Source organism: Corythoichthys intestinalis, chromosome 2, assembly GCF_030265065.1.
Source record: "Corythoichthys intestinalis isolate RoL2023-P3 chromosome 2, ASM3026506v1, whole genome shotgun sequence".
Lineage (NCBI taxonomy): Eukaryota > Metazoa > Chordata > Actinopteri > Syngnathiformes > Syngnathidae > Corythoichthys > Corythoichthys intestinalis.
Genome location: NC_080396.1, coordinates 24,855,554 through 24,872,509, shown reverse-complemented (window position 1 = coordinate 24,872,509; position 16,956 = coordinate 24,855,554). Strand labels below are relative to the sequence as shown.

The window sequence follows — 16,956 nt, the reverse complement described above, 5'->3', positions numbered from 1 at the left end:
GTTGTAGTTCCACATACAACATGTTACAACCTGTAACTATTGTTAAACAAATGAAAACTTGATAAAATATGCATTTCAAACACTTTTGTAACATTTTAATTCTCCCCTAGTACCTTAATGACATCTAATAACTACATAAAACCACAAAATATTTAACAAACACAATTTAATTTGTATTTCTATGTCTACAACTACATATTTACTGTACGTGTTATGCTCCAGTTTTATTTTTTTCTCTCTCTTGCTCTGTCTGAAATGCACACACAAGTACTGTAAGCCACACAGCAGTTTGATATGCATATGCTTTTCTGTATAATGGGGAAAAAATATGTGTCTGTACTGTTATTTACCCTCAGACTTTGAACCTTCAGTTTTTGATTTTATAGCTATTGAGGCAACAACTTCTGTAGTGTTGTTGAAATCCTTAACGTTTGCTGCTCTGTTCTGTTGAAAATACAAGGTAGCAGTGAAAGAAAAACAAACTATGCTTGATCATAAGCTCAAACGTTTTACCTGTTCATCAAACATGACCCTTTCTTAAGGGAAGATCACATTATCAAAACGGTCCTTGACTGTTTATTTTTTAACCAGTCTGTCAGGTTTAAGTTCTTAAAATTTACAAGTTAGCCTGGCTGCTAGCCAAACTTCTACTATTGAGTGAAATTGAAATTCAGCATTTTGCTGGTCGACCTTCATGCTTCCATACAAACAGCTTAAGAGAAATGTGAACAAAGATTGAGAACATTCATATACAATATTAGCAGAGGAAAGGAATTGACAAAAACATTCTTTAAAAAGAAGTAGGAACAGAATCAGTAGTGAGCTACGGTTCAATCAGGCTGGAGCCTCCTGCTTGGTTTATCCATGACGGAGGTTTTGTGAGAGTCTGTAAGGGTTGAGTGCAAAGCCTCCTGGGTAACATTTACACATTATACATACATACATTTAGGACATTCAGGAGTAGATTGTAATGACTTCACGTCCCCCTCCACGGACAAGGAGAACCCGATTCAAACCCTCAGTGAGCACCTCGAGAAACTCCATGTCTAGAGGACAGTCTCAGTAAAGGAGAAAAAAACCCACTAACACACAGTAATATTAAACATACAGTATAAAAGAGGTCTGTCATGAGTAGGCTATTTGTTTATTAAATAATTAGCAGATAAAGAGTGACCTGGTGTGAAAAAGTACCAGCAAAATAGAGATGTATTAACTGAAAGTTTGCAAGGATACAGTTTTCTTCACCCATACGATTTTTGGGGGGTCCTGGCATGTTTAGTAGGACAAGCTTTGCCTCCTTGGACTTCTTTGTGATGACTTCATTGAGCCGCAAAGCTGTGTGCATGCGCCTCACATCTGTCTGGTTCCTTGAAGAGAAATTGGATGACAATGATTGTAGCTCTTCGGATCACACAATTTGTCTTAGTGTGACATGGTCATACTTACAAATTTTCCCATTCCCTGCAAGCAGCATTTCCCAAGGGACAAAATAAGGTTTGAAATACAAGCAGAGGTGGGTAGATTAACCAAAAATTTTACTCAAGTAGGAGTAGCATTACTTCAAAATAATATTATGCAAGTATAAGTAAAAGTAGTCATCCAAAAAATGTACTCAATTCCAAGTAAAAAAGTAGCCAGTGAAAAGAATACTCAAGTAATGAGTAACATTTTGAGTAACTGCTTATTTTTTTCAAACAATGGTATTTGTTTTCTCTCAGCACAAACATATCTACATGAACTGTTGTTAGAATGATACTGTACAATAACCCATTACATAACCAAATTAAGCCTGAGAAATACACACACAAAAAAATTCTGGCGAGAAAAAAAAGAAACGAAGCATCATTGTCCAAAGAGCACGAGTGCCCTCTAGTGGAGAAAATAATTCCTTGTTTGAGTAGTGAATGAAGTAGTTCCTTCATTGTAACTATTATGAAATGAAAAGGATGATGTCTCCGGTTTTCCGTGGTGAATCGGTGCCAAATAAAAACTGGGTGAGAGGTTAGAATCTGCGCTTTCGAGTTATGTTAAGGGCAGCACTCTATGTCAAATACTTCATTTTTTCCCAGTGCTATAAAGACGCCACATGATTGAACAGGTTGGCGTGATCATAAAACGGCAAGCTTGCGTCTGATTGGTGTAATGGAGTCATGTGATAATTGTTGTGACATTTCATTGGTGAAATTAGAGCTACTCTTGGCATCACTAGCAAAAAAAAAACTAATAGTTATTCTAAAAATGTCGAATAAAGAGGAAAAATGTACTGGCTCTTGTGTAGCGCAAAGCAGAGGAGTTAGAGTAACGATTTTTCATCACAAATCTACTCAAGTAAAAGTAAAAAGTATGGCTTGGTAGAACTACTCTTAGAAGTAGTTTTTTTTTTCCCAAAAAGTTACTCAAGTAACTGTAACGGAGTACTTGTAACGCGTTGCTACCCACCTCTGAATACAAGTAAGGCCCAACAAATATGGCTTTTCCCACTTTCTCTGTTTGTTTAAGCTTCTAGTACAGAATTGTTGTTGAAATCAACTTTTGAATTATCTGCTTTTATATACACGGCTGTTTTCTCTAAGAAGTGCAAGCAAGTACAAGCTTTTGATTCCCAAATTTGGTGGAAATGCAGTATCATCATCTTAATTAAGATTCAAAGAGCCTTAGATTCAAATTTAACACAACCCAAATATTTTCAAGGTACAAATTTGTAAAATGACAACATTAGGGTATAAATTTTACAGAGTTGACTTGGTTCATCCCCCCCCCCCCCCCCCCTTAGTGTAACAAGCTTTTAGGCCACTCACGGTTTCATGCTGAAGGGGTCTTTGCTCGTCTCCAGGTTCTTTCTCTTGTCAGCCCCCTTATAGTCCGTCCAAGTGTTTCCGCTTCCAGCAGGTGTTGTGGGGCTGGTAGGGCTGGTAGGTGTTGAAGCGTTCTTACTGTGAATAAGCTGGACCTGTTTTGAGTTGGAAACAGCCACAGACTGAGACAGGGACGTAATGACAGTGTGACAGGGTGAAAGAAAGAAAAACACCCATAAAGTCAGTGTCTACTATGGTAGAAGAGGTGAGATGGAGCCTATCACAGCTGACTTTGTCGTACATTTTGTCCAAACCACCATTCGCACCCGCAGTCACTCAGATAGACGGGCCCATCAACTGAATTCATATCTTAACATGTCAGACTGGTCTTTACCTCCTCTTCTGGTTGTTCAGCCACACTGCTTCCTTCCTCAATGCTATGGTGTGAGCGAGAGGCATTGGATTTTTTACGTCGGATTGAGCCACGTGATGAATCTGTTATGCTCTGAATCTACAGGGTTACATAGGGATGCGATAGATGAGTTACAAATACTAATTTCTCTGAGGATTACATTATTGGTCTTTGTACTAAAAATTCAATCGTCAGAGAACGTATTTATAGAGCCTGCTGGATAGTAATGAAAAATTGCTTTGATTCACGTGACATGCATACTTACCTCTCGCTCCATCTCATTCTTTGTCAGATGCATCTGCTTAAGAATCTGTGAGCGCTGTTCCATGACAAGTGTCTTTTCATAGGTGTAGGCTGAGATGTCACTATCATGCTTGGATAGGAAGGCAACATTCAAGTGTGAAACCAATGAACTGAATCAATATCACAGGCAGTTTTGGCACGTCGAGCTCACCATCTCCACCACTTCCACCTGAGCATCAATACGCAGGTGATAAAGGAAAGTTATGACGTCCTTTTTCATCTGAATACTATTGTCGTCCATCTGAGCTACAGTGAAAATGCGCATCTTGCACTTTCTCCACACCTACAGAAATAAAAACCAATTATGATGCTGAAGACACATTCTACCAAAGAGTACTGTATTGTATTTGCCACCTTATGCTGACGCAGTAAGAACGGCAGAAGCATCAGCATGCCTCCGTCGTGAACAATCCACCATACATCGATGTGTCCTTCAGTGAAGCGCTCTCCATTGGATGGGTAGCTAGAGATGTTTTTGGGAACTAACAAGGCCAAACTGGCCACTGTCGTTTCTCTGACAACCTCTGCCAAGTGACAGGAAGAAATTATTTGCAATTAAAAGTCAGTGGACAAGTGGTCTGTCTCTTCTGTAATTGTACAACAAAAAGGGGATTTCAAGAGTTGACTTCACTGATGTCACCATTACTTACCAATAAAGTCTCGGAATTGTTGGTGGAACTCGGGCTGTTTCCAGTTACGTGGCCAGCTGATCATTACAGTATTGTGCTTCAAACCTCCTAGTCCACCAACTTGTATCAGATGGGATGTCCCATCCCTCAGATTGGATGATACAACGACTTGGGGGAAGCCCTTAACCTTCTCTGCCTCCATCAGTTTCCGCAGAGACTGTAAGATGACAAAGAACCATCAAGAGTTAAACCTGAAAAACTGCATGATCCCTTAAAAGGGTATGTGACACAGACCTGGTCTGCCCTTTGGGCCTCAGTGTAGTTGTCAAGAAACGTTCCTTGAACAGAGGTGCCAACAATAGTAAGGCCTTTCCCTGCTTTCAGCTGATTGGTCAAAGAGATCAGACGAGGCTGCTCGACGTTCTGCTCGGCATCCGTACTGACCAGAACCAAAATTTGAGGCCTGAGCAGAGAAAAAAAGTACTCTTGAGAGAGAGCTAGAGCACAATCATCTTGACCAGGAATGACTTATACTTTAAAGTGCCTATGACAGAAAAAAGCATGTTTTTTTTTCATATTTTCCACGGAAATTTATGGTCCTGAATGAAATGGACCGCTTGGATGTGTGTGGAACCGATCGCTATATTTATTTAGTTTTTTGAATCCCGCGCCATGAAAATGAGTGACTTCCGGCTCCAGTCTCGAGTTGAGAAAGAGGGCGCTATGACGTGTACGGTAGAAGGAGTTCTCTCACTATCCAGCCGTACTGTTGTGTGATAAGGACTAAGGATTCAGCTGATTTTGCGGATTAATTCGTTTATTTTTCGCATCACGCCAGCCAAATGGCTGCAGAAACATTTTGCTGCACCAGGGAGAGGCGTGAGCCTTTTTGGGGTTTCAAAAGGTTCAGCCGTTGACACTGGCGGCTTGTTGCACATCCCCCTGCCGGGAGAGCACTACACTTGGTTTAGTGCCCTGTTCATGTGCCTGGTGTTCTGTCAAATTTCCCACCCGATCAGAAATTGCAACTTTGCGTTAAAAATAACCGCGAATACAGCGATTACAAAGTAAACACTACAAACTTTCTTTAAATAAAGGACCATGGATGGGCAGGTAGAAAAGATGTCCTAAGACACATTCTGTCTGTCATTTTAGCTGCACAACAACTGCACGCCGCTGTTTGTTTACGTCGTCGCCATGTAGTAAAGCCTTATTTTTCATTATATTTGTGTTGACCATGTGGCAGCTACGCGTTCCTCCGTCGTCGGCTGGTTTGTCCGGCGGTACTCTCCAGCTGCTTCCCTGGCGAGCTCTCCTGTCAGTAGTAGCAGGGGAACGAGCTGTAACTTGCTCTCTGCAGGGCGGGTTGCCGATCGGCGAAGACAATCGACAACCCCGCGGCAGTGTGAGATGATCCAGGCTAGTTTTGTTTGATTTTTTTCTTGGAAAAGCGAAAATAAGACTTTGACACGTCACTCGGTTAAGGTTAGCATGTCAGCTATCTGTCACACCTCTTGGTTTGTTTATATTCTCCCAAGCCGGGGGGAAGCGAAATGTCAAAAGCCTGACCAACTACGGCGGCATAATATAGCGTTCGGGAGGTTGGACAGTAAAGATAAAGTCGACAGTTCTGACCATTATGGAGTAATTTTGCCATGTTGTACTGAATAAATGCATTTTTATTATTACATATTCCATTTAGCACAAGATTGTTATTTATCATGACCATACCATTTATTTAGCAATTGGGAAAAATACTTCAATAAAAAGAATATCCTTTAAAAATATTGGAGTAGAGAGACTGAAACAATGACATTTTGCGGCTCTCTTCGTCGCATTTTCCTCGTTATGAATAATTCCCCTCAATGGGCTGCATACTAAATCCGATGAAATCGTTACTCTGCTGACGTCATCCACCTGTTGGGGACACAAGAGCCCTATAATGGTAGGCGTGGCTAGACGGCAGATTAAAACACTAATTTCTCGTCATCTGTGCTTTGCCAAATTATTGTATATAGTCGAATTTTCTCAAAATATGGTTTTAATTCACATAATAATGCTATTTAAGACTTTTTTTTATCCTGTCGTACGCACTTTAACGACACAAATTAATTTGAATCTGTACTAACCTCCAATTCTTGGTATGTGGTGGTCCTTCTTCCAACCTCATGAGAGCAAATCGGGCTGCGCTCAGAGAGATGCCGCGTATCCCATCACCCCACTCTTTCTCAGCTCTGTCGCACAGCAGTTTATTAAGTTTAAATGTCTCTTATAAATGACTTTCCAACAAGCAATATAATTCATTCTTAATATTGAGACACATAGTGTACACACGTATGCAACATGTTAAAGCAGTATTTAGTTGTGGATGGAAAAATTGTGGGAAAGTTTCAGAGGTGATACATATGGTTTAAAAGAGTTCTGATAATATTCATAACGAAAAAAAAATATTTAAGAAATAGTTGGACCAGTCATGGAGTAAAGATTAGTAGTCACAACACTTGAGAAAGTAGAAACTGATACATCAGACGGTCATCGAAGGTAACCCAACTTCCAAAAAACGTCCATGAAACAAGAGTGAGCTTGTTTGCACATCTGACGAGGGGTATGTTTCTGAAATACACTTCCTATATATTGGCTCATTATGTTGTCTTATCAGATTATGAGATACTTACCCACGGAATTCAATGTATTTGTAAATGCAGGTGGCAATCCCCATGGCAACGATGGCATAATACCAGGAACAGATGAACATAAGTGATAAGCACAAGCTCATACCCAGGAAAGATAGAGCCCTGCGGGGAACAAAAGGCTATATTGCATTTTTACAGTTTACTTTTTGTTATTCGCTTCTGAAGACATCCATCAGAAACAGAACAAGAGCTGTGTTAATGCAAAAAAAAAAACAAAAACAAAAAAAAAAAAAAACAGTTCTTTCAGTTGGCAGAAGCCATTTCAAGCAAACACCAATTTTACATGTCAATTTTGATATGTTCATTCCCTTGAGATGAATAAACAAGACTGCATTATGGTAGGTCCTATGTTCAGTACTCCGTCTCTCATCAACGATTTGCTAGTCAATGACTTCTTACTTGCTCCTAATAATAAGTGATTGACTGAAATTTTAGAATTTAGGCAGAATTTGAACATGGATGCATCTCTAAAATTGTTTGACACAGTATTTCCACAGGACCTCCAGCAATCAGGCAGATCTGAGTATGGTCTTACAACATGTGCTGGGGAATAAACAAGTCTATAGAAGTTCTTTTAGCTTTTTTTTCTCTCCATGAAAAAGGGAGTGTTGTTTAGCATAGCTGTCTACAGGTTTGAGCTATTCTCCTACCACTATCACGACATTGATCTCTGTTTTTAATATTTTGCATTTTGATCAAACTAGCTCTGTCAGCCTCACAATATTATTACTATTGGTATTTTGCATATGGCTTGTCAGCTACAAATTTCCAAGAATTTCAGCCTCTCAGTACTCCCACTTCTTGAATTATTTGAAAAAATAAGTTTCCAGAATTGATGCAGCAAATTTACCTTCTGTAAATAATGTATTTTTTAATATGAGAAGCTGTACGAGGTTCTGTCAGGGACGATGTCCCTCATACGCTGCCTGACTTTTGTTGAATCTTTGTTGGACATTGATTAAAATCAACATGGTTATGACATTATTAATATGCTGTATATATTTTTTCCTTCTCTATAGATTTTATATTTTTAAAGTTATATTGTCTACACTTTAAATCAGATGCATTTGACTTATTAAACTGAAACTCTTTTAACTCACCAATGGTAGAACTTAAACCGTGGCCTCCAGTTTGGTGTCCTCAGTAATGTTTGTAGTGCACAGGCAAGATTAACGAACATGTAACACATTAGGAAGAACCTGAAAAAGATACAAATTTCTTCAAAATGAACATACTGTAAGCATGCGTGGTTTGACCGCGGAATTACATTGAGAGGATGGGTGCAACAGCATCCAGAGAGGCAATGATAATGCCAATCTCACAAATGCTAGCAGTTAGCAGGAGGGCCCAGGTGGGCTCCCCATTGGCTTTACCATGCCCAAAGACCTGCAGAGATGAGAATAGGGGTATTGTATGTTAAATCACATCTGATTTGCCTCTTGCATAATAAACATTACCACAATAAATTGCTTGTCCCAAGATGGAAGTGAGCGGATACATTAAGACTATCCAGTGATCCCTCGTATTTTGCGGTTACTGGGGACCAGAACCCGCTGAGATAAGTGAAAAACCACAAAGTAGCGGCCCCCCACCCCAAAATGTATTTATTCAGATTTAGCATTGGAAAGAAATACATATAAAACATGTTTTTTTTTCATTTGTAACCCCCAAACTATGATAATAAAAAGAGAAAAACTTAGGGTTTTTCCGATCATGTTTTTTGGCTCCCGATCCGATCCCGATCGTTTTAGTTTGAGTATCTGCTGATCCCGATATTTCAGGATCCGATTGCTTTTTTTTTGCTCCCGATTCAATTCCAATCATTCCTGATAATTTTTCCCTATCTTATACATTTTGGCAATGCATTAAGAAAAAATTGAATAAACTCGGATGAATATATACATTCAACATACAGTACATAAGTACTGTATTTGTTTATTATGACAATAAATCCTCAAGATGGCATTTATATTATTAACATTCTTTCTGTGAGAGGGATCCACGGATAGAAAGACTTGTGACTTTGTATATTGTGACTAAATATTGCCATCTAGTGTATTTGTTGAGCTTTCAGTAAATGATACTGTAGCCATGCCCAAATGCATGATGGGAAGTGCAACCATGACTGTGCATAGTGCTACCAATTGATAGATCTTCTCTGCGTTGGGAAATAACATAGGGTGTAAGGAAAAAGATCAATTGCTATCTGCTTCCCCACATTGCTTCTCATGATATTTCTAATCGTAGGGAGAGGGATTGTAAGGCTTTAGCCGATTAAAAAAAGGCTCCAAATGCTGCCAAAATTCACTCTACTCATTTTACGTTGCCTTTTAGGTCTCTATATAGGTAAAACGGCGCCATTACAGACTGAGTGCGACAATGCGTGAGTGGGTTGTGCAGCGCATCCATTAATTGCGTTAAATACTTTAACGTGATATATTTTTTAAAAAATTAATTACCGCGGTTATCGGGATAAATTTGATAACCCTACCTTAAGCCTAAACTAAAGACTCTGGATGAGTGTAACATATTATGTCTGTAACGTTAAATACAATTAGAAAACGATTTAATTTAAAAAAAAAAAAAAAAAAAAAAAAATATATATATATATATGTTAAAAAAAGCATGTCTGATATTTTTTTGCCGATTTCGATGCTTTGAAAATGACGTGATCGGACCCTATCGATCGGGTCATCTCTAATATATATGTTTTGATAAATGCTTTTTACGCACTCCAAATGTAATAATTATGATAAGTTTTGAACATGTTACTGTCCCACCGAATTATTTTTAAATGAGAATAAAGTAGAAAAATGCTTGTCTTTATTGATTGCTTTATTGAGTGAGTCCACTCAAATCCGCTCAAGCTGCTCACTTACACACAATGAGTTGCCACAGCAACTGTTTAACCAGTTAAATGATGATTGACGCATGGAGCGCTTTGTTGTTTCGGTTTCCAAGCGTCTCTGGCAAGATCAAACCTTAACGTCTGTCAATCATCATTAACTTTAATAAGCAACTCCAGTGTACTGCCTGACCAAGAAAAGTGGCAGGAGTGAGAGTGAGAGACTACGTGATCGGCTCGGGACAGCTCTATAAAATACTGCATTCATTTATTTATTTTTGTAATTGAAGAAAAAAATCCGCAATGGACTGAGGGCGCGAAGTTTGAAGCGCGAAGTGTAGCGAGGGATCACTGTATCAGTAGATGAAAAAACATTTTTTGAGAGGTCTGCTTGGTATTCGTAAACTCACTCGAAGAAATGGGATGATACCATCTCTTGAGATAGCCTGCAAGAGACGTGGAGCTCCTGTCAAACTCTGAAGTCCTGCACCGCAGGTGGAGAAAAACGATCCAAACACAATGACCCATGGAGATGGCCATGCCAGAGTCCCTATCACCAGGTTACCGTTTACTCCTTCACCAAACCTGAGAAGTGACAAGGAAAATGGCTCAAATTGTTGGGATTGATTCAGGCTACACTTTGGAAAACTCCAAGGTTTAGTTCTCAGTCCAATAAGTGGGACATACTTATCCCTCAGGACAACACCCTCTATACAAGCGCCAAAGAGGACCACACAGGAAATATCTGAAGACAAAGTCTAAGGATTGATTGGAAATGTTTGTGAGAAACAACAGGAAATTGATGCAATGGTCTTTCAAATCCATTCTGATTGTGTCTGCCCCGTGAAGGATACACACAGTAGATGTGGTGGTGATGGCTGCGATGGTGCCGATAGGGATGGACTTTTGAGCATCGCGCAAGTCTCCAGAGCGATTGGAACCCGCCATGATACCTACAAATGAAGCAGGTTGAAACAGTTTGGATATATAACATGCGTTGTACCAGTTTGAAATGGCCGTTTCAACTCAGCTTTTCGACAGAGATTTTGTATGTATAGGAATTTTCTAATGTTGCTAGCTTCTTCAACCTTTAAAAGTCAACTTTTGAACTTCATGCAACTTTTCAGTTGTGCCATGTCTGTGTATGGAGTAATAGTGCACAAGTGGTTGGAAATACTGTAGTGCATTTTACATCTCCAGGTTTACCACATTATTTTAAATTATTCGATTACTGCTACCATTTGTAGTCATGCAGTATCATTCAATTTTGCCCAAGACACTATTGTGTACCTCCAGCTTTTCTAACCTGTGACAGATGGGAAGTATATTCCCACCAGCAGTGTAAAGAAGCTGCTGATGTCGGCAAGCACAAAGCGGTTTGTGCCAGAAGCAGAACTTTCTAGGTCCGGTTGTGAAGCCAGTCCCCTCTTCTCTACAATCATCCCTTTTTCCAAATAATTGCCAAACAAGTTTTCTGGAAAACAAAACCAATTCGCTGGTCATCTAGATTTATTTTTGTTTCCTATGCAGGTTATGTAGACATTTGAGGCATTACCAGCCAGGATTCCACTAGTGACCCCTGGAATCCCCTGTATCTCTGTGACGTTGTTGTTGTTGAAGTAGTCATCGCAAGTGGCATTCAGGTACTCTGAATCACAGAACGAGCGCCATAATTTGGTGGTGACAGTCTCATTGTCGATTTCAATGACCTTTGCACAGATGTCATAGCCTTTGGAGGTAAGAGTTCGATTTCCCAGGAGGCACACCCTGCAGGGAAAGTCAAGGTGGAGGAATAAATGCTGCAAACATATACCACCTCAAAATTCATTATCAAAAATGTCCATTAGACTGACGGGAAGACTGGTGGCTCAATGGCAGTCTTGATGACTCCTGCATAAACAGCCAGGATGGAGAGGATGACACAGGCTAGAAAAACCAGTGCCAGCTTGTTGACATATTTCACCCCCACGAACACGACCAGGGCCATGAAGCTTAGGACTATGGTGCCGTACACCCGCATATTATTTAGAAGGGCCGCCTCTGCTTCCAGCCCCTCCAAGCCCTCGATTTTGAAGATGGCTGCCTGAGGAACAATATAAATCTGAAAGACGGAGCAAGGCAAGGAAGGGATGGGCAAGGTTTGGAGGATAACAGAGGAGAAAGGTGCAAATGATCATCGACCCTATGAAATTTGTTACAATATTATAAAGTGCAACATTAGTTCATTCATTTTCTTTGCTGCTTATCCTCACAAGGGTTGCAGGAGTGCTGGAACCAATTCCAGCAGTAACCGGTGTACACCCTGAATTTTTTGCCGGCCAGTAACAGGGCACAAGGAGACAAACAACCATTCACGCAAACACTTATATCTAAGAGCAATTTGGATCGTTTATTCAGCCTACCATGCATGTTTTTGGGATGTGGCAAGACACCAGAGAACCTGGAGAAATTGCACAGATGCATGGGGAGAACATCGAAAATCCACATAGGAAGGCCGAGGCCCGGGATTGAATCTTTGTAAATCAAAACTGTGAGGCGAATGTGCGTACTACTCATTGCCGTGCCCCCAATAGCGTACCGCACGAATACTATTTTTAGACCGTGACGTCGCATCGTAAAGTGGAAGTGGGACATTACAGACATGCCCTTGCATACAAACCAATATATTTCTGCTAGTTTTCTCCGGTTATCTTTCAAAAACGAACATGCCAATCAAGCACTGCTGATATGGAACTTGTAGAAACGACTCTAGACATTACGACATATAAAGGATGTTTTCTTCATACGTTTCCCGAAACAAAAACAAAAAAAAGTGAATTTGGTGCCAGGGACATCATTTTTAGACCGAATTGGTAGGTTTAGCTCTGTAAACATCTCATTTTTACACTATTTCCATTCATTTACTATTGGGGAGAAACTTAGCAACAGTTGCTAACGTCATGAATATTAATGAGCGGAAGTGACATGTTGCTTGCGGTACGCCATTGCAAAATATACTGTAAATGGAAATACAAAGATATAGTAATGTCCTGTGGGGAAACCAAAAAAATCAAATAGTATTCCAACTCTCAACTGACTTTGACAGGTGTTATAAATTTAATACCACTGGATTTCCAAAATTGTTGAAGATGCTCAAACTTGACTTAACATATAAGCAAGAAGTAGTGCCCTTTACTCAGCTATATGATTGGCACACCTTCAAGCAGGGGTCCCCAAACGGTTCCACATCAGGCCGCAGTGGGTGCTGGATTTCTTTCCAACAAAACAGGATGACACCTTTGCACCAATCTGGTGTTTTACAAGTGTAATCAGTTGATTGTAGTCAGATGCCTTAAAGGAATCAAGAAATTGATCCACATAAACTTTATGGTTGTCTTGTATAACAATGTCAGGTTGACACTTGTTATTTTATGTGTTGTAAATACTCTTATCTGTGCACCTTGACACAGTGATAACTAGACATGTAGGCGTGTAGCCTTCATTCTCATATGAGGAAAATTGAAACAATTAGTTCGTCCCAAAAATGTAACAATAAATTTAGCTTGGAAATGCATGATACTATGCCGTTAGCTCTACTGCAGAGGTAGGTTTGATATTTTTGTTTTGTTTACAAACCTACTGTCATGGTTTGGGTTAGGTTCTGTTTAGATTGTGCCCTAGTGTCCCTGAGATAGCACCTTTATTTTCACCTGCTGTGGCCCGTTCCTTGTGTATCCACCGATCTGCTTACTCTTGTGTCACCCACCTGTGCCTCATTCATAACACTTTGGGCTGCTAGAATGTTTCTACACTCAATGATTTTATCACACATTGAATATTCCATTACATGTTGGCAACTGGCAGGTGTAAATACATGCAGTAACATAGACTCAACTCTACGAGAAATCGTTAAAGCTCTTTGCCAGAAAACCAACATTTGTAACATTTGAAAAAAGTACTATTTATTGCGCTTCGAGAATTTAAATGTTTTTTTAAAATGGCTTGTCTAATGTACAAGGTGTTACATTGACTTGCCCCACATCCCATGTCGGAGTTTTTTTTTTTTTTTTTTTTTAAAGTTTCACAGCGGTCTAAGGGCCAGAGCCTCCTTTAGATGGGACTGTGAGGTCCCAATCAGAAAAACAGCCTTCAGTCACAATTCTCTCTCTGTAAAGGCCCGTAAAATCTGAAACAGTTTAACACTCGCCATCAGGGAGTGTCCAATAATACGAACCTTCTAAATTCTGCTCAAGCACTGGTTGAAAGTAAACCAGACCTGCATTCACTGACTTTTAAATTCTTAGTAGCCTACTGTACTATGCTGTTTTATTGTAATCTTTTGTTCTGTTTTGTCTTTTTGTGTCTTTGTGTTACCTGCCTAGAGACTGCGGATGTAAATTAGCATTTCTGCAACAATCAGGCATATTTACATCTTTTGGATGTGTCTAATAGATATTCATCAATGTGCACTGTCCCTATTAAATGGATAAATAAATGGTCTCGTTAGTCCTTGTCTGTGTATTTAAGCTCCTCGTTTTTGTTCAGTCCTTGTTGCGCCATCATCTATGTTATCGTTTGAGCTCCGTTTGTTCCTGGGCCCTTGTGCTACCTCGTTTCCCAATAAGTTGATTTTTTAGCCTGACTTTTGGTTGCCTTGGTGTTTTTTTGGATCCTCTTGTCTTTTTTTTTTTTTTTTTAATTTGGTGGCTTTAAAGGAATCCTCAATTTTAAAGACATGTAGGTGCTAATAAACCACAATTGTTTTCTTGTACTAAAATATGTTGTTAGAAACACATAAAATGTTAAGTCAATGGCAAAATTTTATAATATTTAGTACATATTTTTAACCGATAGTTGGCGCCATGTTTGGCGGGCTCAGAGTGATGACGTAATTGGGACGTTTCCACTTCTGTACAACAATTGTGTATTGCTGCCTAAACTACGTAGACTGACAAAACTTCCCAAAGGCTTTGTTCTCGGCATTTTTCTCCTACCACGTTCGAGGCTTTTAGACGACGACAACTTATGAAAGAGCTCACCGGAGCAGCTGGATATAAGCGGAGACTATAATCAAATGCTGTTCCAACTGTTTTCCCTCGCAAGAAGCCTCAATGTGCTCGGATAGCGAGTGAAATGCACGCAATAAAGCGCCAAAGACAAGAAAATGCTGGCCGCTCTCTTAAGCAGGCAAGCCGCTCCTGTCACTACAGCGGTAGGCGAACCTTCTGGTATACCGCTAGTCACAGAGGAAGCTAATAATTCACCTCTAATGTCAGTTCATCAGGGAGTAAGTGTGTCTGTTCAGTATTCACCTAATATGAATGATGCTGTTACTCAAACGGATCAATACACGTCCGATGCAGCGATACAGTGGCCAGCAGACGAATTTAATGAGGACAGTCAGCCACGACACGACTCCGATCCCTACTATCACACATGTGCATTCATAGTTTTATTACCTTCAGTGAGAGTTTGTAATGTCATTAGTCATGAAAATAAAAATGCATGAATGACCAGGTGTGTTCAAACTTTTGGCCTGTGCTGTATATAAAGCACATGACAGCTCTGGATGCTAACAATCTACATATTTATATTGGAATAAGTTTGATCACGCAATAGCTCACCTTGAAGATCTGCTAACAAAAACCGGAGTTCTCAACAGCATACGCTCTCTCGCTCCGTTGTCATTGAGACGCAATTGCCGCAAGTACATCACCAGTTTTGCCCAACTCTTGTCTTATCAGGTATTTCCTGCTCTGCATTTTGCCTTTGTTGCTTGTCTTGTTAATGACCGACAGTGTTGTCCTGCTCTTCACTTTTTTCGCTCTGGTTCAAATTGGAAGGGCAGAACTGACGACATGTTGGGGTAGCTAACAAGTGACACGCTGGAAGTTCGGTAGCGGGCCCGGTGACGTCAGCGCACTGCTACGTAAACAAGAATGGCGACCTAGGACTTAAAATAATTTTGGAAATTTTATTGAAACGAAAACATTGAGGGATTTTAATATCAAATTATTATAACTCATACTAACATTTATCTTTTAAGAATTACTTGTCTTTAAGATCGAGGATCCATTTAATTAAAGCATTTTCGCACCACGCCTGTGTGCATCGCCTCTGTGCTTTCCCTGCGTTTGGGTCCACATTGCCTGACAGCTACAACCTTGAGGAACTTTGCTTCAACACGGAGCCAGTCGGCCTGTGCCAGCTCGTCAAGGAATGCAACCTGGACAAGTTATGGATGAGAGCCAGGGTTAAATTTAAGTGAGACATGTCTGAATCAGGCAGACATGAACCATTCTTTCTTTACTGTTTGTTACTTGTCAAATGACAAACTATTCTGCTACTTAAAACCCGTGGTTGTGTATACTGAAACTCCACTTGTGTGAGTGACATAAAGCCCACTGTGATGACAAGTGTAGTTTCAGCATCCTTGACAGCCAAATCAATGATCCTGCATGAACCTTCTTCTCCTGTTACACATAAAGCTTTACACAACGTGGGGACGTTGCATCAAGGAGGAAAACCTTTGTTTTGCTTATGCTATATTGTGGATATCTGGATAAAATATCCACCTTTCATTTGAAAGGTCGTCGTGGTTCCCTGTGCCTGCATTGGTGTTTTCTAGGTATTTCCTTCTACAGACCAAAAACATGCAGAGTAAACTGACGTAAAGACTCAAACTTATCCGTGCTTGGGGACTTTAGCTCCTTCACTCCCAGCCACTTTCACCGGAGAAAGGCCCTTCGCTCCTGGCCGTTTTACTGGATTTTGACTGATTTTGCAAGGCCCACAGAAAATTCTGTTCTATTGTTATATAAACATGGAACCCACCAAAAGAAAGATTCGACTCTCTTCTTTCAGCAGAAAAAAAAGTTAGTTCATATCTTTTTCTATTTTTCAGAAATCAGCATTAGAAAATAGCTTAGTTTGAGCAATTTTCCAATTTCTGATGAAAAAACTGAGAAATTGAGCTTTTTGTGAAAGCATATATTTCAAACATAACTTTGACTTATATATAGCTATTTTTTGCTTTAGTTACATCCCAAACATCTGAATAATGTTTTCCTTTTACAAAATAAGATGAACAACAAGACAAATAAAGCTTTTGATCGCAAAGTAACAATTTATTTACACATAACTAAACTACTGAACTGTTGAACTATTTGCGCACATAACAGTGGGGAAGGCTCTCAGCTGCTCCCGTGGCTAATCTGATGAGTCCGGATCAAGATCGGTCTCACTTTTTTCATTATCTTCATCGTTGGTTTCAACCTTGGGCAAAGGAGTAACGCAACGT

General features: G+C 39.9%; 1 protein-coding gene across 4 annotated transcripts in view; it reads right to left on the bottom strand.

The window, feature by feature from the left end:
• Position 1: 1 nt before the first annotated feature.
• Positions 2 to 16,956, bottom strand: part of slc12a5b (solute carrier family 12 member 5b) — a 53,801-nt gene continuing 36,846 nt past the window's right edge. Inside the window, exons 7-26 of one of the 4 annotated variants that reach the window (XM_057827525.1) lie at positions 11,531 to 11,778; positions 11,233 to 11,444; positions 10,984 to 11,151; positions 10,536 to 10,630; positions 10,365 to 10,435; positions 10,088 to 10,262; positions 8,100 to 8,218; positions 7,933 to 8,031; positions 6,815 to 6,934; positions 6,269 to 6,373; positions 4,434 to 4,602; positions 4,161 to 4,356; positions 3,865 to 4,034; positions 3,662 to 3,793; positions 3,473 to 3,580; positions 3,190 to 3,306; positions 2,799 to 2,950; positions 1,447 to 1,461; positions 1,234 to 1,367; positions 2 to 1,046 (exon numbers count right to left, since the gene is read on the bottom strand). In XM_057827525.1, coding sequence (XP_057683508.1) covers positions 955 to 1,046; positions 1,234 to 1,367; positions 1,447 to 1,461; positions 2,799 to 2,950; positions 3,190 to 3,306; positions 3,473 to 3,580; positions 3,662 to 3,793; positions 3,865 to 4,034; positions 4,161 to 4,356; positions 4,434 to 4,602; positions 6,269 to 6,373; positions 6,815 to 6,934; positions 7,933 to 8,031; positions 8,100 to 8,218; positions 10,088 to 10,262; positions 10,365 to 10,435; positions 10,536 to 10,630; positions 10,984 to 11,151; positions 11,233 to 11,444; positions 11,531 to 11,778 — 2,697 coding nt within the window. In that variant the 3' untranslated portion in view covers positions 2 to 954. Of the gene's footprint in view, positions 1,047 to 1,233; positions 1,368 to 1,446; positions 1,462 to 2,798; positions 2,978 to 3,189; positions 3,307 to 3,472; positions 3,581 to 3,661; positions 3,794 to 3,864; positions 4,035 to 4,160; positions 4,357 to 4,433; positions 4,603 to 6,268; positions 6,374 to 6,814; positions 6,935 to 7,932; positions 8,032 to 8,099; positions 8,219 to 10,087; positions 10,263 to 10,364; positions 10,436 to 10,531; positions 10,631 to 10,983; positions 11,152 to 11,232; positions 11,445 to 11,530; positions 11,779 to 16,956 lie in introns of all 4 variants that reach the window. The other 3 variants (XM_057827531.1, XM_057827507.1, XM_057827516.1) reach the window with 3 other exon arrangements.